Source organism: Medicago sativa, chromosome 8 (genome assembly GCF_051527215.1).
Source record: "Medicago sativa cultivar Bolivia chromosome 8, Bolivia_mono, whole genome shotgun sequence".
Lineage (NCBI taxonomy): Eukaryota > Viridiplantae > Streptophyta > Magnoliopsida > Fabales > Fabaceae > Medicago > Medicago sativa.
In genome coordinates, this window is record NC_140756.1 from 88288021 (window position 1) to 88313352 (window position 25332).

Here is a 25332-nt window from a genome sequence, read left to right on the forward strand (position 1 = left end):
TAAGACCTTGAAAAAAAATTATCCCCGTTGGAGTACCTAATAGGTATCGGGTCTTAAATAGTTAAGACCCTCTCAATGGAGATGGTCTTACTACCGATAGCACTTTAGTGACATTGCAATTGGTGATATTGTGACATTGGTCACAAGTGTTTTTCTTCTTTTTCTTTCACAATATTTTTTTATTTCTTTGTACACTTGTGACATTGTAGTTGACTAATATCACCAACCACAATGTCAGCCAAGTATTTTCGGTTACTACCACTATTTTTCTTGGACTAGGATATTTTCCATAGAACAGGAAAATGGTTAAATCTTAAAAAAAAAAAAAAGGTTAATTATGTTTAAGGTCCCTATAAATAGGCGCGTTTCCAACATTAGTCCCTACTTAAATTTTATTAAATTTTTGGTCCCCAATGTTTTCGACCATTAGCGAATTTGGTCCCTGCCGTAAAATTTTTGCTGACTGGACAAGCAGAATTGACATGTAGATGAACAAGTAGGATGTCACACAGACTCATTTAATGACATGGCATATAACTTGGTAAAACAATATTTTAAAAAATTTGATATTATTTATTTCATTTTAATTTTTAATTATAATAAATTAGGAAAGGAAACACAAGCATCCTCTCTCACTCAATCACAACCGTCCATCACTTCCAACTCCATTATCTCCCTCCCTCTCCTTCGAGTCCCTCCCAACCTTACAATTTATGCCTTTCACTACCCCCAGAAAGCCCTTACATGCCAAATCCCAATTTCTCCTTCACTTTCAATCTCTTCAGTAATCCATCCATCTCACCACCGCTTTCCGTCTTTCCGTGAAATTCACAGTGACAGGAACCCAATCACCTAAAACGATGACCCTATCTCAAGCGATTCTTCTTCCTCTTATCTCATATCCGAAGTAGATGTCAAGATATGATTTTTTCTGAGTTTTTTTTATCTGTGTTGTTACTCATTACTGTTCTGGGTTTTTAGGTCCTTCTAACGCATTTTTAAGGTTTGAAGAACAATTTCGATTTTACCCAAAATTTCCAACCTTAATCGATAACAGTTCCGATTTTGAAAAAGAATAGAAAGGGGGTGAGGGGTGGTTGGTGTGTCGCAAGCGTGAGAGAAGGATTGGTGAAGGACCGAGGGAAGTGTGAGGTGCGGCCATGGATCAACAACAAAATGGCCAGTTTTCATCTTCTTTTATTATCATTAACATTCATACACCTTGCTTGATTTGCATCCTATTTTTTTTCCTTGATTTCTATGGATATGGACAATTGTAATGAGGTGGGGAATTGAGGGTTATGGCCAAGATGACGAGGAAGAAGCAAATGGTCTTGGGTTTATTTATGGGTCTGGTTCAGGTCATTACAGTTATCGGGTCGGGTTAAGGCCCAGTCTTACGATATGGTTTAGTTAAAAAAATGTGGCGTCCACGTGTTTGCCTCCGTTAACCCAATCAACAACAATTGATGGTAGGGACCAAATTTGCTAACGGCCAAAAACGTTGGGGACCAAAAATTTAATAAAATTTAAATAGGGACTAATGTTGGAAACACGCCTATTTATAGGGACCTTAAACATAATTAACCCTAAAAAAATGTTAAATGTGTTTTTAATCCCTATAAATATATTAATTTTGTTTTAATTTCTTAAAAAAATTTGTTAGATTTATAGTCCTTCACTCTGTTGTCAATAGCGGTCGATCGCGGCAAAAAGCGATGCAGCGCTCCAACGCGGAGCGTTTGGAAAAAGTTGCTGAAGCGGGTGCAATTGCAGGTATAAAGCGGGCGTGATTCGAGTCAAAGCGGGTCAACGCAAGCGCTTTTCACTTAAAACCATTTTAAGGGTCATTTTTGTAATTTTTAGACCCTAACTATTACGCTTCTCCATCAAATTAGGAATAGTTCATGAATTTTGAACGATGTTTAAGGTATTTTAGTATTTTTTTTTCAACAATATAGTATTTTAATATTAAATATATTAGTGTCCACATCACCGAAATAGCGTCCGCTACGTGCCCGCACCCCGCGCCGAGTCAATTTTTGGGGTGGCCGCGCCGCGCCGAATTTCCGCTTTGACAACAGAGGTCCTTCAAAATTTTCTATTACAATTTTTTGTCCCTACATTATAGTCAACTTATGTCTATCTTTCATATTTTTTAATGAGATTTTCCAAAAATGTGTAAAATATTATGACAATCACTTCCAAAAAAAAAAGATAGGATTTTTTAACAAAACATCAATTAAATATGAATTTTTAAGCACCTAGAACAAAAAAAAAATTATATTTAATTCATGTTTTGTTAAAAAAAAATCTAATTTTTTTAGAGATTGTCATAATATTCTAACTTTTTTTTGAAAATTTCATTAAAAATATGAAGGCTTGAGTTGACTAATAAATATAAACTAAAAGTGGTGATGAAAAACTTTTTGGAGACTAAAAGTGTAACTAAATTTTTAAAGATACTAAAATGAAAAGTTAGTATATTTATAAGGATAAAAACATATGTAACTCAAAAAAAAAAATAGCAGTATTTTTCTAAGACAAAATAATTCAAAGATCGCATCTAGTTTATGGTTTTTTTTTATAAGAAACTAGACCATTGAGATTTTAAAATTACAATTTTGCTAACCACATGTACTTGGTGCGGGGCTCATAATAAAATATTCGGGTCGGTCACCAAAATAAACTCATATATATATATATATATATATATATATATATATATATATATATATATATATATATATATATATATATATATATATAAATTAAATTTAATAAGTATTAAACATAAAGTTTCTGTGAGCATAGCTCAGTTGGCAGGGACAATGCATTGTTATATGCAGGGGCCGGGGTTCGAACCTTGGACACCCCACTTATTCATCTTATAAGGTGAATTCTAGCCACTAGGCTACTTGAAAAAAAAAAAAAGTATTACAAAAGGTTCAATTCATCTTATAAGGTGAATTCTGTCCACTAGACTACTTGGAAAAAAAAAAGTATTAAACATAAAGTTGACCATAAGAAAATTAAATTACATATCTCGAAAATTCAGTATAATTATCTACACATTTTTGAAATGTGATACTAAGTGTACGGCGATGACAAGAGGGTGGGGCACAAGGTAATTTTATTAAAAAATCATGAATATTTTAACATTTTCTCTTATAATTTTTTATTTTGGTAGGATGGGTCGTGACCTACCCGAGTCCTAAAGGGGCTGATAAATATCATAAAAGTGTTAAATTCATGTTATATTTTAAAGCACTTTTTGTTACTTGTTCTGCAAGTTATTGTAGGAAAAGCCGAGAAATAAGCGTTAAATGCCTTATTACGCTTTATATATCTTACTCTATCCTTTTGTGCAGGAATTAGCCTCAAGACACTGAGCAAAGACCAAAAATCATGAAAAAGTGCAAATTAGCAAAAGCTGGTTTTGAAGAATTCGCTATTAGCGTGTTCCACGCTATTAGCGTAATTGGTCCAGAGAGGTACGCCATTAGCGTACCTGGAGCGAAGCAGAATCTGGGTTTGAAGAAATACGCTATTAGCGTAAATTACGCTAGTAGCGTAAATGCTCCAGAGGACTACGCTATTAGCGTACCAAGGGTGAAGAACAGGGCCAAGGACCAACGTGGCACACTCCAATTGGCCAGAGCTTAGGCCGACCTACCACGCTAATAGCGTATTTTACGCTATTAGCGTAGGTGTAAAAACTCAGCCCTTTAAAATAAAAGTTTACCTCTCTTTTAGATATTTACTATTCCATTAGATATTATGTTAGATATTATTTAGATATTATGTTAGATATTTTGGGCTTGATATATTATATATACTAGTAGTTCATTAGGAGAAATTAGATAGTAACTTAGTTAGTTTTTCATAAGTTTTTCTCTAGCTTTTCACTTGTAATATCTAAGAGAGAAATAAGGCTAGATCATATAGAGTGAGAGTGATTTTGGAAGTTGGATTCTTATTCCTTTGTTGAGACATCACAAGTGTAATGGATCCTTCCTTTTCAATCCATCCTTGCAAGGCTTCCATGATGATGTGTAGCTAAATACCCTTTGTTGGGATGTGAGGTACTTGATACTTGCTAACATGTAATCTTTTGATCTAAGCTTATATATGGTTCTAGCATATTTTATATCCAATATTGTTGTTATTCTTGTTCTTAATACTTTCAATGAGATTCAAGATGATTTGGACACAAACTCTTGAATCTAGAGCTAAAATATCAATCTATCTTAGGTTGTCTTACTTGACACCTTTGTTAAATCTTGGATAATCACCATCAATCAAGAACTCAATGCTTTCGGACATTTAGTCAGGCTGGACACGGTCGATTAAGTTATCCGATCGTCTTTGTGATCGTTTAAATGATTTGGTTACGAACGTTTAAAAGATAGGTTATAAAAATACATATCGTTTTATGACACGATCGATTATGTTATCTTTTAAATGATATTGACACAATTGTTTAAACGATACCTTAGAACTAATAATATCACTTTGGACACGAAGGATATTGTAGAAATGATTGTGATAATGTTGGTTATGAAGCTAGAATTCGTATTGATCATTAGGTTATGTGTGACGCTTGGTTAAGAAACTCTACTCCTAACAAGTTTAAATCCTTATTAATCTCCTCTTTTACTTTTGTAATATAGTTAGTTTAGTTAGAATTAAACCAAACTTTGCACCCTTTTTACTTAGAATGATATTTGATGTTAAACTATCCGTGATGTCACACTAATCCCTGTGGAGACGATACAAATACTTATCTTGTTTTTGATGCAAAATTACTACATCAAAATGGCGCCGTTGCCGGGGATTGGTGTTTAGATATCATAGATAGAACGATTGATTTATCATTTTAAGCATTTGTACATAATTCGTAAATTTTTTTTTTTTTTTACTTAATAGTTGTTACCACTAACCCCTCTTTGATAAACAAAGAAAAGTTTCTTGTTAGTTGTTTCCGTTTCAGATCATCACCTAGAAAAAATCATGGCTGATCATGGTTATAACAACTTCTATACTCCACCCAAGTATGAATCCTATCAACAATATCAACAATGTTCTTATGAAGATGAGAGATATTCGGTGATAGAAAATACTTTGAACATCTTCATGCAACAATCCATGATAAACATGCAAGATACCAGCCAAAGATTGAAGAATTTATCACTTCAACTTGAGTTGATTCAAGCACAAATCATGGATAACCAAGCCAACAATCAATCCATTCTTGGAGAACAAGAAAATAATCCAAATATGTTTGAGAGAGTCGGAGAGATTGTTGAAGAAGTTGTTGTTCAAAATGAGGAAGTTACAACATTAGAAGAATGTGGTGCACCACACAAAGACGAACTTCCTCAAGAAAGGTCAAATATTGAAGTGGCCAACACTGTTGATAATGGAGAAGTGATAGAGGTGGTAGAGGAACGGTTACTTAGCAAGGAAGAAACATTTGAACAAAAGGGGAAGAAAGTGAGCAAGGCTGAAATTTACCGGGTCATTGATGAAATTTGCGCCTTGTTCAAACCAAAGTTCAGGAGGTCATGGACTCCACATCAGCTGTACCTAAAGTTCATGGAATTCCTCCCAAAGCGTAGGGTTTCAAAGGATGATGTGTTGTCCGTCTCATTTTGGCCACCCTAACGAAAAAGGCGTCGAGCTAACGACGTTAAACAAGCGCTTGTTGGGAGGCAACCCAATTTTGTGAGTTTATTTACTGTTTTAAATGCATAATAAGTCTAGGAGTCAGGTGCATGCATCACAACAGCAAAAACAGAAGTTAAACAGAGAGCAGAATCCTGAACTGACACAACTCGCAATGGCGAGTAAAATCAGCTCGCAACTGCGAGCATATGGTCATAACTCGCAACTGCGAGTAGATCAGCTCGCAATTGCGAGCAAGCATGGTTTGGTTTTTTGTTTTCTTTCTTGATACCTTTCAACACTAGTTTGCTTCTGTTGTTTGTTTCATTTTGGCACATGGACTCATATTTTGTTTTATTAGTACTATGTTTTATGTTGAATAATGTGTTAGCATTTTTTGTTGATTAAGTACTTCATTTTATTTTGAAAATCATGGAAGCTTCATTTGTATCACTCTTGCTTCATTCTCAAATCTCAGATGATTGGTAATGATACATAATTATGGTAAAAGCGCAAAGCCAAGGTACAAGTTTCCAGTTTTTCTAGGTTTTTACTCGAATATGGAACGAGTACTTTGTGCAAATTTCATTTCATTTAGTTCTTCGCAATAATATGTTTGTTTGTGAACCACTTAGTACTAGCTAAAAGTGAGGAAACCTCAAATGTTTGTACATATGCAAGGAGACCGGTATTCATTGTTTAACTCGGTTGTTTTATGTTAAATCCAATAATTGTTTTAAATTGTGTGAAGGCATGGAAGTGATCAAGGCATATTTTTGTTTATGAGTGAAACTTATTTGACCACAAATAACCTACCTTGTGAGAAGAGTGAGTATTTGCTAACCCACTTGAGCCAAATGAATCGGAGTCCTCAATTATGAACTGTCAATTCATAAGCACAATGCTTGATGAATTTGCCCTTGAAGTTTTAAAAATCCAGTTCATTCTTGACACACTTTAGGACTCTGATATGTTTTTAATGGTTGAACCCTAAAATTCATTGTTTAATTGTCCCTTTTGCCTTAGAGTAGAGGAACATTCAAATAGGGTATTTGTTGATTCAAGTTGGGGAGAGAAGGTAGATGTAAATCTTATGTCAAGTATAATGGTGTAATTTTATCTTTGATCAAGACAACATGTTGCTGTAAATACAAAAAGAAAAGAAAAACAATGTGTACATGAAAAGAAAAAGAAAAAGAGAAAAAGAAAGAAAAATCCAAAAAGAAAATAAGTTGTCAAGATCAAAGTGTATCTCATGTGAACACCAAGGGTTTGTAATGATTGGTAGAGAAGATTGTGAATTTTTATGGTTGATACAAGGAATGTTCCTAGTTGTTAGGCTTTTTTGATTTCAATTGCCCCACATATGACATTTCTTTTGTAGCCAAGCCAAGTTATAACCCTCAAAGACCTTTTGATCCATGTTTTTATGCCTTTTGAAACGATATTTGGATGGACACATAACTTGATTGGAATGTTAACTTGATTGCCGGATGTGTGTTCATAACCCTCATTTATATATGTTTTCAATTGTTTATCTACTTTCAAAGAAGTGTGTTAGGTGTGGTTCGTGAATATATGTATTATTGTTTTGAAATATTTGGCATGAACTTTGTACATAGGACTCATCTCATATTAGTAGTAGAATTCTAAATTAGTTGGAAACTTAGCCTTGCACACGCATTCATTTTGAATCATTCATCTGAGAAAGTTTTCAAAGCCTTTTGTACTTGTGTCTTGTCATTAACTTGTTTGATTTTCAATCCTTGGTTTGAGGACAAACAAAGAGTTAAGTTGGGGAGAGTGATAAATATCATAAAAGTGTTAAATTCATGTTATATTTTAAAGCACTTTTTGTTACTTGTTCTGCAAGTTATTGTAGGAAAAGCCGAGAAATAAGCGTTAAATGCCTTATTACGCTTTATATATCTTACTCTATCCTTTTGTGCAGGAATTAGCCTCAAGACACTGAGCAAAGACCAAAAATCATGAAAAAGTGCAAATTAGCAAAAGCTGGTTTTGAAGAATTCGCTATTAGCGTGTTCCACGCTATTAGCGTAATTGGTCCAGAGAGGTACGCCATTAGCGTACCTGGAGCGAAGCAGAATCTGGGTTTGAAGAAATACGCTATTAGCGTAAATTACGCTAGTAGCGTAAATGCTCCAGAGGACTACGCTATTAGCGTACCAAGGGTGAAGAACAGGGCCAAGGACCAACGTGGCACACTCCAATTGGCCAGAGCTTAGGCCGACCTACCACGCTAATAGCGTATTTTACGCTATTAGCGTAGGTGTAAAAACTCAGCCCTTTAAAATAAAAGTTTACCTCTCTTTTAGATATTTACTATTCCATTAGATATTATGTTAGATATTATTTAGATATTATGTTAGATATTTTGGGCTTGATATATTATATATACTAGTAGTTCATTAGGAGAAATTAGATAGTAACTTAGTTAGTTTTTCATAAGTTTTTCTCTAGCTTTTCACTTGTAATATCTAAGAGAGAAATAAGGCTAGATCATATAGAGTGAGAGTGATTTTGGAAGTTGGATTCTTATTCCTTTGTTGAGACATCACAAGTGTAATGGATCCTTCCTTTTCAATCCATCCTTGCAAGGCTTCCATGATGATGTGTAGCTAAATACCCTTTGTTGGGATGTGAGGTACTTGATACTTGCTAACATGTAATCTTTTGATCTAAGCTTATATATGGTTCTAGCATATTTTATATCCAATATTGTTGTTATTCTTGTTCTTAATACTTTCAATGAGATTCAAGATGATTTGGACACAAACTCTTGAATCTAGAGCTAAAATATCAATCTATCTTAGGTTGTCTTACTTGACACCTTTGTTAAATCTTGGATAATCACCATCAATCAAGAACTCAATGCTTTCGGACATTTAGTCAGGCTGGACACGGTCGATTAAGTTATCTGATCGTCTTTGTGATCGTTTAAATGATTTGGTTACGAACGTTTAAAAGATAGGTTATAAAAATACATATCGTTTTATGACACGATCGATTATGTTATCTTTTAAATGATATTGACACAATTGTTTAAACGATACCTTAGAACTAATAATATCACTTTGGACACGAAGGATATTGTAGAAATGATTGTGATAATGTTGGTTATGAAGCTAGAATTCGTATTGATCATTAGGTTATGTGTGACGCTTGGTTAAGAAACTCTACTCCTAACAAGTTTAAATCCTTATTAATCTCCTCTTTTACTTTTGTAATATAGTTAGTTTAGTTAGAATTAAACCAAACTTTGCACCCTTTTTACTTAGAATGATATTTGATGTTAAACTATCCGTGATGTCACACTAATCCCTGTGGAGACGATACAAATACTTATCTTGTTTTTGATGCAAAATTACTACATCAGGGGCTATGCCACTATTTGTACTCCAACTCAACATTTGGCATTTGGGAAAATAGTTTTACACGGACATTTAATGACATATCTTCATTTTTTTATATCATGTTATTAGTTTTAAAATATCTATAAAAATAGTGGAATGACATGAATACAACAACAACAACCAAGTCTTATCCCACTAAGTGGGATCGGCTACATGGATCAAATTACGCCATAGTGTTCTGTCATAAACCAAATTTGGATCCAACTCATTAACTCTAAATAATTTCTAATGGTTTCTCTAATAGTTTTCCTAGGTCTTCCTCTACCTCTTTTAACTTGACTCTCCTCCATTTAATTTATTCTTCTTACGACGGCGTCTACGGGTCTTCTCTCTACATGCCCAAATCATCTAAGCATATTTTCTACCAACTTTTATACTATAGATGCTACCCCCACTCTCTCTCCAATGGCGTCATTCCTATTTCTATCATGTCTAGTCTTACCACTCATCCAGCGCAACATCCTCATCTCAACTACACTTACTTGATTCTCATGTTGACTCTTAACCGCCCAACACTCCGTTCCATACAACATCGTTGGTCTGACTGTTGTCTAATAGAAATTTCCTTTCAACTTAAGTGGTACTTTCTTATCGCACAAAACACCTGAGGCTCTTCTCTATTTCAACCACCCAGCTTGAATAAGATTGCTTACATCTGCTTCTATTTCTCCGTCATTTATACTATGGACCCAAGATATTTAAATCGTGTAACTTGGGGTATGATATGATCGCCAACTTTCACTTCCAAGGTAGACCTACTTCTCCTTTTGCTGAAGTTAAATTCCATATACTCTGTCTTGCTTCTACTCAAGCGGAAACCATATGCTTCTAAAGCTTGCCTCCAGGTCTCCAGCCTCCCGTTCAATTCCTCCCTCGACTCACCAAGCAAGACTACATCATCTGCAAAAAGTATACATCTCAGTGCTAACTCTTGGATGTGTTACATCAGTGGAATGACATGAATAATGTATTTTTATTGAATGACAATGTAAATAATATATATATATATATATATATATATATATATATATATATATATATCCTTATTTATTAATTTTGTTAGGTCTGCAGCAATTTAACCTAATATTTTCCCGCTCATTTGCTGTATTAGGTTAACAGTAACTAGATTGTTGACCCGTGCGCCGCACGGGTCGAATAGACCGCAATACTTAAAAGTAAAATATAAGAGATGAAATAATTGGTATCCCGTGATATAAATTGAATTGAAATTAGGGATTAAGAAGAAAAAATAAGAAAAGAGAAATGGATATATAAAAAAAGTATTACCAGAGAAGAAGCGAGTTTTTTGAAGGAGGTATTGAAGCAATAATTGTCAAAGATCCTGAAATGAAAAGAAAAAGGAGTAATTGTGAATTTATATGGAAAGCGTTGAAGAAAAAACAAAGACGGAAGAGAGAAAGGTTTAATGGAAACAAACCTCGAGAAAAATCATGGACAGGTAAAGAAAAAAAGAGGAAAATATTAGGGTTTTTGTTGAGGTAGCATGGATAATCACAAACTAATGATGCAAATTTAGATCCAAAATTTCAGGGTTGAGGAATAACAATTAATGATGCAAATTTAGAGCAAAAATTTTAGGATTGAGTTGTTGCAAGCCTGATAAGGGATTAGTGGAGGGAAAAAATTAGGTTAAGTTTGCTGCACTTAACAAAATTAATAAATAAGGATTTAACATAACAAATTTCATCTAAAAAAATGCATCGCACCAATTTCATTCATATCATGTTGGCTATATCCTTATTTATTAATTTTGTTAGGTCTGCAACAATTTAACATAATATTTTCTCGCTCATTTGCTGTATTAGGTTAGCAGTAATTTAACCTAACAAATTCCTTATAAAAAATGCATCGCACCAATTTCATTCATATCATGTTGGCTATATCCTTGTTTATCCTTATTTATTAATTTTGTTAGGTCTGCAGCAATTTAACCTAATATTTTCCCGCTCATTTGCTGTATTAGGTTAGCAGTAATTTAACCTAACAAATTCCATCTAAAAAAATGCATCGCACCAATTTCATTCCTATCCTCTTGCCTTTTTTTTTGTACACTTACTTAATACTAAAAAAATGCATCGCACCAATTTCATTCCTATATATATCCTTATTCGTATGTCAATCCCTTTACAATAAACCTGTGCTGTGCTCGGGTCAAATATCTAGTGTGTGTCTATATATATATATATATATATATATATATATATATATATATACATTCTCGTTATGTAACTTGAAGACCAAATTCTCTCATGTTGTGTCTCGAAACCTTTGCTCTCATGCTAACTTTTTCCTTCATCCTCGTTCGGCCGTGCTTACTTTCTTGGATCCTGCTAGACTTTCATAATGCACAGTACCCTCGAATTTAAAATCATCTTTGGAGAACAAATATGAGAATACATGTTCAAATATATATTCGAATGCCTTTGGTGTATGATCAATAAGAAAAGAAACGAGGAGGAGATCAAAGCATTATGATATTCAAATGCGAAAATCTTTGGAAATTTTTATTCTTATGTGTCATTATTGGCCATACACGACGATTTTGTGAGCATTTATTCAATTTAAAATCATAGGATCAAGTTAGATTACAGGGACATGAGATTCACGTCGAGTTCAAGTGAGCAGAGGAAGGGAGATTATCTTTGTGGTTGAAGGAAAGCATAGCGAAGACGCAGCCCACTCGTAGCAACCAAGATGGTATCGACAATGATTAGACTAGTCGCCATAAAGACCGAAGCCTGGAGAAGTAATGTGAGTTTAACATTGGTTATTAGGAATCCACTGATTACTGTGCTCGGAGCGCTTGCATGTAATTATAATGTTGCAATCATTCCAAATAGTAAGCATTACCCATGACATGTTATCAACTAATTCAAAATCACTCATAAATGTATAACTTATCTTTAATGGAAATTAAAGGGGACAATGAGGAGGATAACAATGGTGAATTATTAAGAAATAGAGAATGGTGATCCTCTTGGTTCTAGAAGTAGTGGGTCAATAAATGAAGTTATTGTGAAAGTTACAAGAATTCATTTAAAGGAGCTTTTTTTTAGTGGCAGGCCTTAAAAATCAAGTCTACCGGGAATTGTGAGTATTATTAGTTGAAATTGTCGACGACTCTGTAACCTAAGTGCGATTCTTGCATTTAAAACCCTGATTTGGTTTCAGAGACTGATTGCGCTGTTTTTGTTTGAGACTATTATTCATACTAATAGAATTGAGGATTTGCAAAGGAGTAGTTTTTAGAATGGTTTTGTGGTGGATTGCATTAGTCATACCGGTGGGATTGTTTTTTTTCTTTTTGCTTTTCTGGAATTATTCTCTTCAATGTAAGATTCAAAATCACTCACCTAACTTCATCAATATTTTGGTGAAGGATGTTAAAGAAGGTAGGTACTTGGAGATTGACAAGGTTATATGGTTACTCTAAAAATGATTGCCGCAAAGACTCTTGGTATGTATTGTGTCAACCTGCGTTCTTGTCATCAATTTTGAGCATCCCAAATGATGGATCTCATGCTTTCAACATAAAGTGTTGGATGTGTGAGTGCATGTCTATCACATGACGATACTTAATTTTTATTTTGAATCATGTCAAAACTAGGTTTATGTTAGAAGTGATGTACCTAAGTCCCTATCATTATTTCTCAACTTATTAGGATCATATAAACAATTTTTTTTATTCATGCTTGTCTTTGATACTCATGAAAATGCATTTAAATTCTTTGTTTGGTTAATTTTAGTTTGGACCAGTGAATGTTGGGGTTCAACTTAAACCAGTTGAATTCTGGCCTTTGATATAATATTAATTAATATACACGGTTGTGATTGTTTGTCCACTACCTGATGTCTAAGTTAGATTAGGGATGTCAATGGGGCGGGGATCGGGGGCGGGGGCGGGGGGATACTTCCCCGATCCCCGCCCCGCCAGTGTATTCGTTCCCCGATCCCGTCCCCGATCCCCGTCACGGGGGAATATTTTCACTTATCCCCGTCCCCGTGGATCCCCGCGGATCCCACGGATCCCCGTTATTTTATTTTATTTCCAAATTTAAGCTGTTTTTTTTGTTACAAAATTAAAGTTGTTTTATACAAATGAAGTATGCATAGCAGGAAAAAAAACAAGAAGCTGTTTTATTCTTTGTTTCCCAAATTCTACAACGAAGCTGGATCTGCATAACAAAACTGGATCTGCAGCATAAAAGATGAAGAAAGATGAAGCAAGATTGAAGAAACAAAGATGGAAGCATAACGAAGCTACAAAACTGGATCTGCAGCATAAAAGATGAAGAAAGATGAAGCAAGATTGAAGAAACAAAGATGGAAGCATAACAAAGCTGGATCTGCAGCATAACGAAGCTGGATCTGCAGCATAACGAAAACAAAGATGAAGAAACAAAGCGTAAAAGGAAGCTTAGATCAGTGAAGGTCGAAAGATTGGAGATTGAGACCGAGATTGAAGCTTAGGGTTCGAATTTGAGGTGGAGGATGACATTGAAATGGTGATGGGAGGCGCAGCTAGGTTCATGAAGAGATTGTGTGATACTGGTTGGTACTGGTTCAGTAATAACAACCAAAACTATTATATATTTTACATTCTTTTCTTTTTTATTTTATGAAACCATATATGAAATGTCCAAAAACCCACTGAAAAATATTAAAACTTTTTAAAAACACAAGGACATTACAGTATTTTCACTGGTATAGGGGAATCCGCGGGGCGGGAGATGCATCCCCGATCCCCGCCCCGAAGTCACTACGGGGGAATATTTCTCCCCATCCCCGCCCCGTGGGGAAAAAAAATCCCCGAAGATGGGGATCCAAACGGGGAATCCCCGCGGGGGATCCATTCTAAAATTCCCCATTGACATCCCTAAGTTAGATGCTATCCAAGCCTACTCTAAGACTGCCTGCACAGTAGTACTGTTGTCATGTGAAAATGGTTGCTTGGGCCGGGTATAGACCTGGAATGATAAATATCCAAGCCTTTTGCCAAATTTGGGTCGGGTTAAAATTGTGTGAACAAGTTTAAAACATTAATTTCACCTTTAAATTGAGTACTATTGTTAAAAGGAAATTTTACCGTGTACCCATACATTTATACCTTCACCCTTACATTTTACACAAACTTCCTATTATACCCTCATATATCTATACTATTTATAAAGAAAACTACCCCTTTCAGCACACTTTTGGGTTGGAATTTTCTTTCCAAAAATACCCTTAATTTTAATTTTAATTTTAAATACAAATAACACATGTAACAAATAGATAAGAATAAATTTAATTTAATTCTTCAAAAAAAAATAATAAATTTAATTTAAGGAGAAAACTTACGCACAAGTCCTTATGTACTGTTCTTACTGTTAGCCAATTATAAAATAACACGCGGATTACTAATCCATGTCACTAATCGTCCTCGTTAACCATCTTTTACCTCCGTTAACCACAGATCAAACTCACAAAAAACTAACACAAAACAAAAACTCATGTTACTTTTTTATCAGATGATTTTATGTTGTACATCTATGTTGTTCCCCTCAATACAACCGACAAAGATTGCCAAGTATTTTCATATCCCTTCCACAAAAAACAGTATTTCCATATTTATTTTATTACTTCCTCAAAAAACAGTATTTCCATATTATTTTATTAATTTATTAATATAAGTTACTCTTCCTTAGCTTTTGATCAATTGTAACAAACATGAGCAAACAATAATGGTAAAGATTAGACTTTAAATCCTCTAAAAAAAGATTAGTAACAAACGTGAGCAAAAAATAATGTTCAAGATTGGACTTTAAATCCTCTAAAAAAATATTAGTAACAAACGTGAGCAAAAAATATTGTTAGAGATTGTACTTTAAATCCCCTATAAAAAGAAGATTAGTAACAAACGTGACCAAAAAATAATGTTAAAGATTGAACTTTAAATCCTCTAAACAAAGATTAGTAACAAACGTGAGAAAAAAATAATAATGTTAAAGATTAGACTTTAAAGACTCTAAAAAAAAGATTAGTAAAAACGGGAGAAAAAAAATGTTAAAAATTGGACTTAAATCTTCGGATAAAAAGATTAGTAACAAACCTGAGCAAAATATAATATTAAAGATTGGACTTTAAATCCTTCAAAAAAAAAAATTAGTAACAAACGTGAACAAAAAATAATGTTAAAGATTAGACTTTAAATCCTCTAAAAAAAGATTAGGACTCAAAATATTTTAGAAAAAGATTTGTTAACACTATATTAAATATTAATAAGCAGGGTTCTAACGTCAGTAAAAAATAATGTTAAAGATTGGACTTTAAATCCTCTAAAAAAAGATTAGTTACAAACGTGAGTAAAAAATATTGTTAAAGAATAGTAATTTAAATCCCTAAAAAAAGATTAGTAACAAACGTGACCAAAAAATAATCTTAAAGATTGGACTTTAAATCCTCTAAAAAAAATATTAGTAACAAACGTGAGCAAAAAATAATAATGTTAATGATTAGACTTTAAATACTCCAAAAAAAAAAGATTAGTAACAAACGTGAGCAAAAAATAATGTTAAAAAGTGGACTTTAAATCTTCTGATAAAAAGATTAGTAACAAACGTGAGTAAAATATAATGTTAAAGATTGGACTTTAAATCCTCTAAAAAAAAAGATTAGTAGCAAACGTGAACAAAAAATAATGTTAAAGATTAGACTTTAAATCCTCTAAAAAAATATTAGGACTCAAAATATTTTAGAAACAGATTTGTTAGCACTATATTAAATATTAATAAGCAGGGTTCTCACGGTTAATAGTTTGTTCCCGCATTGTTTTTTTTTTCTCAACCCTCTGCATCAGAATTCAGAGTTAATCTGTTTAGTTTTTTTTTTCGTTTTCTTTCATGTTACAACTAATCAAAGTCGATTAATATTGTGGATTATATATCTGACTTTGCTGGTTTATAAGCGATTATGATTCAAATTGTTTACAATTAATTTTAAGAATTATTTGACTTTACTGGTTTATAATTGCTTATACAAACTATGATAACGTCGCTTTTTTTTTTATATAAAGAGAACCGTGGTTTTTTTAAATTATTAAATAAAGGGAAAATAAGCAATAACATCCCCTGTCGTTAAGCTCCTTCCACTGCAGTTTAAAGGAATAAAAGCATTGCTTTTTTCTATGATTCCAAACGTTTTGCATGTATACAATTGATAAACTGTTCCCATGGCTTCCATCCAATATCCAACAAAATACAATGAAATCAAAGTGTTAAAACCATTTAAACAATTCAAAATTGTTAAATGATAATCACACTCATTTTACCAACAACTAAAAACAAAAACACTAGAAAGATTCAAACCATCATCTTTTGTTTTTGATTACATTCAAAGCACCATCTGAGAGGCTATAAAAAGAGAGGACCGCTAAGAAGTATGGATACGAACACCGACACCAGATACAACACGGATACTGACACGCCAATAACGTTGATAATTTGAGAAAATCATATAATTTAGGGTAATTATATTCGTGGATGTGGATGCCACACGTGTTCAGACACATCTAATACGAGGAGTGTTTGTGATTCATAGGCGAGGAGTAATATCATAATTCATATATGGTCAAAAGAGCCATAATCACACCTACAGATGATGATGTTCAAAAAATTGAATGACATAATTATCAATTTGTTTTCAGGAGAATAACATAATTTGTTGTCATTTAACGAGGTTGAAGGGGATACTCATAACTTATATCAACAGGAATTCCTAAACTCAACTGCTCAAGGAAGTATCCCACCACATATTTTAAAGGTAAAAAAAGGTGCACCTTTGATGTTGTTGCGAAACATAAACCCTATATATGGCCTGTGTAATGGAACACGATTGTTATATCGTGGTTTATTTAAGAATATGTTGGATGTGGACATCCTAACACGAAGCAATGCTGGAAAAAGAACATTCTTGCCTAGAATTAAATTAAAAACAAATGCGAGTTCATGACTTCCCTTTGTGCTTAGTAGAAAACAGTTTCCCGTTAGACTAAGTTTTGCTATTACCACAAATAAGTCACAAGGGCCGACCATTTCCAATGTCGGAATCTATCTTCCATGACATGTTTTCAGCCATGGTCAATTATATGTAGCTTTATCAAGAAGAGTTTCTCAAAATTCAACAAAAGTTCTCATTAAAGAAGCAAAAATAGAAGGAGAGTATGAAGACTTTACGAAAAAATGTAGTTTTTAAAGATATTCTTTTATCGCAATCATAGCATTATTTCTTTTACATAACATGTCATTTATACATTTATTTATGATGTTTCTTTTACACAACACACACATTTATGTTATGATGTTACTAATTACTATTAGAATAAACAAGAAATGATCATTATTTTACCTTAATTTTATATGTATGCAAACTAAAATATGTTGAGTTCAAAAATAATTTTGTTATATGCCTTGACAATATTTTGTTTATAAATTAATATATCAATAATGTCCATAATATTTTGAAATTTTAAAATTTTAACCAAAATTATACAAACAAACATAATAAAATAATCACATGTGTTAGCGCAGTAAAAAGAGCGGACACTAGTAAACATAACAGCAAGCAGATTAATCATTTTTCTCTTGAAGCTTTTTCAAACATACCTGTTTTCCACTCAACTGTTGAGTTTTCCAGTGTGTCTTTTGTTGTCGGAAAACACAAACAATCGTTGCCAGGTTAAGTTTTGTGTTCGGAAACGCTCAAGCATGGTTTTTATTCCCCTTTTCGTTTAGAAAATTCATATCCTTCTTTCTGGTTGATTATGTTGTTCGCATCTCAGACAGGGTTTCAATCTGTTTTCTGGGTTTGAGTTTCACAAACGTCATCTTCATAAAACTATATTCATGGGGTTTCGATTTGTTTTTTGGATGAAATTTGAGAGCATAGTTATTTTTTTGTCATTGGCATTTGTCCTCCGTGATTTGATCAATTGCTTTTTATGACACTCTCATCCCATTTAATTACACGTATAAACATTGTCTAGGTTTCAATATTAGAAAATCAATTTTCATTGGATCAACATATCCTGGTACAAAGATAAAGATGTTCAGGCATTTATGGAGAAATGATCACTATGGAAATTCCTATCATATCTTCTCTTAAAATTGCGACCACTTATGTGATGATGTTTATTTACTACTTACTTAAAGAAATTGAAATCGCCTGATCATGAAACTTTGATGGGAATCATCTCTAATTCGTACACAAATCATAAATCATAGAATTATGGAATTTTGACTGGAATTTTGTTTTCCGTCAAAAATCAATTTTTTACTTGAAGAAACTCCTATCATCTCACCCCAAAGTTATTCGTACACCCCTACAATTGATGGGAGTTCATGGAATTTTGACGGAAATCGTGGAATCAATAAACTTTGTGATAATGTTTGTGTTTTTGTGGGGTTGAAGTCAAATAAGAGAAAGGGTAAAATTGACCATTTTTATGGTTTGTAGGGGTGAAGGATTAATTGCAGGGGTACATGGTATAATGTCCTTGTTAAAAACATTAATTTCACCATTAATTCCAAATGGATTCACGGTTCCAAGTTAAAAACGATTGTATAAATTTTTTGATTTTGTGCAGCTTAAATAAACATTCCCATTAATTTCATCTTTTTTTTGAAGGAACAACAAACAACAAACAACAAAATCCAAATCCGTCGGAAAGGATTCTCGTCGTGGATCTTTGATTGTTTACAACCCATTGAATTTGATTCAATTTCTAAAAGTGTTTATCAAATTGAAGTGATGAAAAGTGAACTGAAACTAAATTTAAATTTGGGGGTTGGAGGAAAAAGTATGAGTTGATGAAGTCATGAATTGAATGTCCTTATGTTTCCAGATCTGTAGATTGATGATTAGTCTTAGTTTTGGGTAATGGAAAGAATATATGAGGTTTCTAGAGTGGAACAGTTGGGGATCTGGAAGAATTAGGGATCTGGAGAGTTGTTTTTGTGCATCCTTAAGCAAAACACATGAAGCTGAGAGCGATAGTAGCAAGGTTGGATCTGGAAAATTTGTTTGAAAAAATTGTCTTTGTTTTAATGAACATTAAATTTAAGTTTATAGTTGGTTGTAAGTTGGTTAATAGATCTGAAAAAATAAGAACTTTGTAAATATTTTGTTAAGAAGGATTACTATCATGTATTCTTGTAATAGGGTGTATGGTATAGGGTAACTTGAACACAACCTGCAAAAGCAGGTCATTTTATTGATCCAAGTTGGACCAAAACATACACTGGTCCAAACTAAAGGGACCTTGTTTGTTTTATAAGATTTCTAATTTCTAGACATCATTTGAATCATTGTTACAGGGATATGAAATGTTGGTTTCTACCAAACTCAAAGGTGATTGGAATTGGAATCACCTACTGCAACATTTCACCTTTTAAGGACATTGAATAAACATTGTACTTGGTCTATGAAATAGATTATATTGTTGTTTTTAAATGAATTAAAAAAAAGATGAATTTTTGTTTATAATTGAAAACGGAGGGAGTAATCGATAATGGTATAATCGACATTTGATAGAAAGAAAAAAATAGGTAATAAGCAGAAATGTTCCGAAAATCGAGTGTTAACTCTTCGAGTTTACCGAGTTTACGTTTTTAGGTACCAAAATCGTGTTAACTAGGAGGTAAACTCGGTTTCTGATAAAATCGGAAGGTTTGACAAGTTTGACCGAGTTAACACTCGGTAAACTCGTGTAAAATCGACCGAGTTTATCGAGTTTTACGAGTTTACATCTAAAAAAAATTGGACCTTTTTTTTTGGGCCCATTTTTTTTAAAACTCAATTCCTTTTCTACAATCCCAAAGACTGAAACGTTTACCGAATAGTTTTTTTTTTAAGAAGTTAAATTAGCTCACCCAAATTGACACCGATGAGAATCGAACCCGAGACCTCGAGCAGGAGCACACTCCCAGGTTCCAAGCCAATACCGCTAAGCCAACCCAAGTGGGTTCCGAATAGTTACCTTTATAGTAACACGTTGTTCCTGAAATCAAATGTTTTGTTTTCTTTCTTCTCTGAGTTCTCAAACCATGAACAAGGGAGCACATACTAGTTAAGGTTGCGAATCTGATAGTGGAAATTCAGATTTCGACGTCGATAATTGCGACGTCGGTTAGGGTTGCGGTAGTGGTGTTTGTGGACCTTTTGAAGAAATTAACTAGTTTATTTTTTAGATAGTTTTATTAACAACTTTAGGAACTTGTGAAATTTACTTTTTTGGATGGTTTTATGGATGACTTAAACTTAGAGACTTATGAAACTTATGATTTTGTGCTATAACTTTTGTATTTTGATGTTAAGTGGAACATAATGTTTTATTATGGTAGTTTTGTATAATTTGCCTTTGTAATTAAGTCATATTTTGCACTATTGATCTATTTACAATATTATATTACATTATATATGTTATGCATATAATAAATTTTAATTTTAGGTAAACTCATACGAGTTCTCAAATCGAGAGTTTAGGAGTCAAGTTTACCCAAACAAAACGAGTTGTGGTAAACTCTCGAGTTGCAAAACCTTAACCGGGAGCACTCAAATAAAAAAGTCATTGTATAATCCAAATAAAACGATAGAATATCTAATGGGTATTAATGTAATTTGATAGTCCAAGGGATCATATTCCGAGTGGGTCCGACAAAATCATTTTCAGTTCTCAAAATCAGTGGGCTCTGTGAGGTGGTTCCAGTCATAATGTAGCAATATACTGTACACGAGTCCTCCATCTAACGGTCCAAATGTCATAGAAGTATTATTAATGAGAGACAACGACCTCAAGTGTCATGTCGATATTCCTTACACATAATTTTATATCAAACATGTAATAAAATAATTTCCACAAAAACGAAAAATCAAACTTGTAATCGAGTCAAAAAAATAATCAAACATCCAATAAACTATATTAATTTTAATTGGTACTATTAGTGAGTATATTGATATAAAATTTGATGTTAACTTCCATTTTGTTTATGTTAACCTATTTTTTTTTTAAGCAAAATAGAAATTGAATTAAAATAAAAAAGGAAGTACAAGTTGGGGGGGCATGAACCTGACCCAGATAACCACAGACTCGAACCCTAACGGATGATACAACAAATAAGCACAAGAGTGGTAAATAAAACAACTCTAAACAACACCACTATGGCTAGTCCAGCGAACCTACGCATGGATACGAAACCAAATTGGAAAAAAAACGCAGCATGAATGTTTAGAGTATCAAGGTAGGCGTATGAATCGTCTGCCAACACAGAAACGATCCAAGGTCCAACAGCTCCCTAAAATACTTCAGCAAGCCAAAGCGCCCTTTCGGGCCAAATCAATCCAATTGAAGTCCCGATCAAAGAACAAACGACGGACACAGTCCACCAACGGCACAACCGATGACGGATTAAACAGTTCTGAAGGTACATTAATGACTACTACCGCCAACACGGAGCGACAACGCACCAAACTCTTTCGAGCAACATCTGTCGAATCAAATCCACACAGATGAAACAGAACTTTTTGTAAGCAGATCCTAAATCAAGAAAATCTAGATTTAAGATTAACATCAACCAAGGTCCGGATCAAACCACCACTAGCTTCGTCTTCCTGGAAACAGAACGAAAACAACAAACATACAGTACATCACACAAACAATACAGAAAGCACAAAAAGAGTCGTCGCAAACAAAAAGCCACCCGAAAAAAGGACATGAAGAGCAACGGTGGCGCCAGCTACGACCTCAACCCCCAAGCAACCGGCGAGGAAGAGCAGTCTATCCTTTGTTTCGAAACCCCGGCTAACAACAACTCAAGAACACCAACTTGCGTATGGCGACGAACGAAAAACGACGACGAACCAAGAGTAGATCTAGAGCAAGAGATAACCGGAGACAAAACTCACAACAAACCACCCATCACCGGCGACAAAGGTTGAAAAAAGAAAGTTTGGATTCGACGGGAAGGAGAGGTGGTGACGTCTTGGAGCGACGCGATCACCAAAAAAACATATATGAATTAGTCTAACCACAGTTTTTGAAATGAAATAAAAAATATTGAGACAAACAATTTAATATTTTATATCAAATTGAGACAAACAATTTAATTTTTTTAGATAATTAAAATAACAACAATCATTAAAAATTTACACACTCAAATAAAAGAGATGAGATTTAAGTGTTTGAATTCTAATCACAATAACTCATGATAATTTTGATATACTTGTTAGTTCAGTTATTATTTGTGGACAATTAACTGTTTATTTAAAGCAAATTATCACTCACTACCAAAAAAAAAGTAAATTATTTCTACAATTAATTATCTAATCTATTTATAATTAATATGCTGAACAACAACATTTTCCACCTATTTTTGACCTCAAAATCACATAGCCTAAATTTATTATTAATATAGGGGTATCTCAATAATTGAAAATGCCAATTGTTTAACAAGAATCTGGCCCACTGACAAGCGACCTTTATATATATTATTATATTATTATATTAAGGCAAAGGTTATCACAAGAAAGGAATCACTTTAATGTAAGCAAATCAAATCGAAATATTATTATCAAAGTTTCAATTAAATACTAATATATCAAATAAAATATTAATTGTTGGGCATTTCTCTAGCAATGATCAACCACAAAATTCCAAACAAACCAAGGGTTTAGCCCAACTACTCCATGAAATTAATATTAAGACCCCTAAGATAACTTTATAGTTGGTCTTATAAAGACACCAACTACTCTTCACTTTTCTATTCTTCATTCTTCATTCTTCAACACACATTACAACAACCTATCTTTTCTTCTCTTCTTCTTCATCTTCTCTCCGATCATGTTGAGGAAGAGACCCTCTCCAATGATCGGAAAATTGTCGGAACTACTGGTCTCCGGTGGCCGTATGATGGACACCACCGGAAGCCCAAGAGGACCATTAGACACAAAGATGCAATCACCAAGGGGTCTAAAAAACTATGACCTTGGTGGTGTTGGTCTCAAAATTGTGGCAGCTCTTGATAACAATAAAACATGTGAAGTTTTGCCTAAACATGCTGTTTGTACCTCGAATTTGAACCGATCAGGACCTATCCAAATTCAATCTGTGAAAAGCCCAAATAGGTTTCAAATGGATTATTCAAGTATGAATGAAATTGACATGGAAAGCATGGAAGAAGAATACACCTATGTGACATGCCACGTACCTAACAAAACATTCACTAAGGTTTATTATGATGGTGGTGAAGGTGATGTTCGAAGACAACAAGGTTATAACTATATCAACAACAACAACAACGTTGGTGTTGTAAGAAGATCATCATCACCCCCACAAATTTTCATTGAGCCTGAACCAATATTTCCGACATCAAGTTTTCTTAATTCATGTAACTTATGCGGAAAGAATCTTCATGGCAAAGATGTTTACATGTACAGGTATTGATCAATCTAATTTTATTTGTATAATTTTTTATATGGTTTGGTTGAATTTTGCTTAATAATTTTGTTAATTGTTTTGTAGAGGTGAGAAAGCATTTTGTAGCACAGAGTGTCGTTCAAGTCAAATAATGATGGATGAACGCAAAGAGAGGTGTGGTTCAGAAGCATCAAGGTCTGCGGAATTATCAAGTTCACCTTATGCAAGGGATCAAATATTTTCAACTGGAATTCTAGCAATTTAACCATCCATTGGTATCAAATTCTGGCCGTGGAAAATCAATAATCCAGAGATTGATACTATTAAGTACATAATATACGGCTATACTATGGTTAACTGTATGTTATATTTAATTATATGAGAATTAAGATAGATAGCTCGATCGTAACCAAAACAAAAATTTTGATGAGAAATAATGAGAGAGAAGATGTATTTTGATGTAATTTTCCTTTATGCCAATCCCAAGAAGGAATCACGAATTATGATATCACAAATCTCAATTGCATAGATCGATTTGTTCTTTTTTCAATTCTGTCTCAATTCTCAAACATAATCTAATCAAAAAATTAAAAATATCATCTTGGTCATCGTTTCTAAATGAAAATAATATTTTTCGATTTTTTTGTAATGGTTGTTAGAGACTTACATCATATACCTTACCCTTCCTCAGTTGGAATTATAACAATCTAAAGTATATTAAATTTCATTGAAAATATATGAAATTAAAAAATGAGTGACTCGACTGAAAATTTTATATTTTTTGTCCTTACTTGTATATAGTAATAGACCTCACAATCATACCGTGTTAACTTGATTCATAAAAAATAAAAAATAAAAAAAATCATACCGTGTTAACTCTTCTATTTTATTTCCTCCAAGAAAATTTTACTATCATTTTAATTCACAACAAAATACAAGAATAAAATAAAAAATTATAGTGTGTCTATAAAAGTGTATTTCACAGCTAAAATCCGAAATGCTAAAAACAAAACCTTCAAAACCAAATTGATTTGACCCACTATAGTAAAGAAACACCTCCAATTACTTCATCAACTTACTTTTTGAGTTAGAATTGATATTAAAATCCAATGTGGGTGATTTTTAATCAAGCTATTAAATCATTTCTTTTTTAAAAAATATATAGATTAAACTGAGAATAAAGATTAGTGTAAGAATTAAAAAAAATATTATTACTCTCTCTGATTTCTTCTCTTCTCCTTTTGTTTGCTTGTGCATTGCTTTCAATGTAGCCCATACATGAGTGCATAAGTCATGTAAGATGACAAAAGGGGGAAGAAGACTTAAGGGAGGTGGAAGTGGGGTATTGCCATGGAGTCTGTATTAAGACCTTATTTTGAACACAAGAAGAAGCTGTCTCATAAATGTGTTATTTCGTCGTTTAAGTGGATGCCATTTAAGTGGGGACCATAAGATGGAACACATTGAAAATGAAATGAAAGGAGCACCAATATGAGTATTATGACAAGGGAATCCAACTATAGTGTGTGTGGCAGTCCCATCCCACTAAGAAAAAGAAATAAAATCATCGACACAAGCTATGGTCTTAAAAGAAAATCATGTTATGGCTCCCAGCTACTTTGTGTCGGAACTTGGAACCCCTTTTATTATTCCATGGCATATGCCCCACTACTATAATGTAAATATTTCTTTTCAGCTCTCAATTTCCCCCCTAAAAAGTGAACATCATTGTGCTCCCTGATCCTCAAGAGACTCACTAGG

The 25332-nt window shown here is 33.3% G+C and overlaps 2 protein-coding genes across 2 annotated transcripts; both read left to right on the top strand.

Moving 5' to 3' along the window:
- The first annotated feature begins 3240 nt into the window (after window positions 1-3240).
- On the top strand, window positions 3241-8404 carry LOC146902904 (uncharacterized). The gene is made up of 2 exons (XM_085738156.1): window positions 3241-5727; window positions 7619-8404. The coding sequence occupies exon 1, from the start codon at window positions 5014-5016 to the stop codon at window positions 5665-5667; it is 654 nt and encodes a 217-aa protein (XP_085594282.1). The 5' UTR covers window positions 3241-5013; the 3' UTR covers window positions 5668-5727; window positions 7619-8404.
- Window positions 8405-22917: 14513 nt separating this feature from the next.
- LOC146902905 (FCS-Like Zinc finger 13-like) lies at window positions 22918-24121 on the top strand. The gene is made up of 2 exons (XM_085738158.1): window positions 22918-23591; window positions 23677-24121. The coding sequence occupies exons 1-2, from the start codon at window positions 22996-22998 to the stop codon at window positions 23834-23836; spliced, it is 756 nt and encodes a 251-aa protein (XP_085594284.1). The 5' UTR covers window positions 22918-22995; the 3' UTR covers window positions 23837-24121.
- The last annotated feature ends 1211 nt before the right edge of the window (window positions 24122-25332 follow it).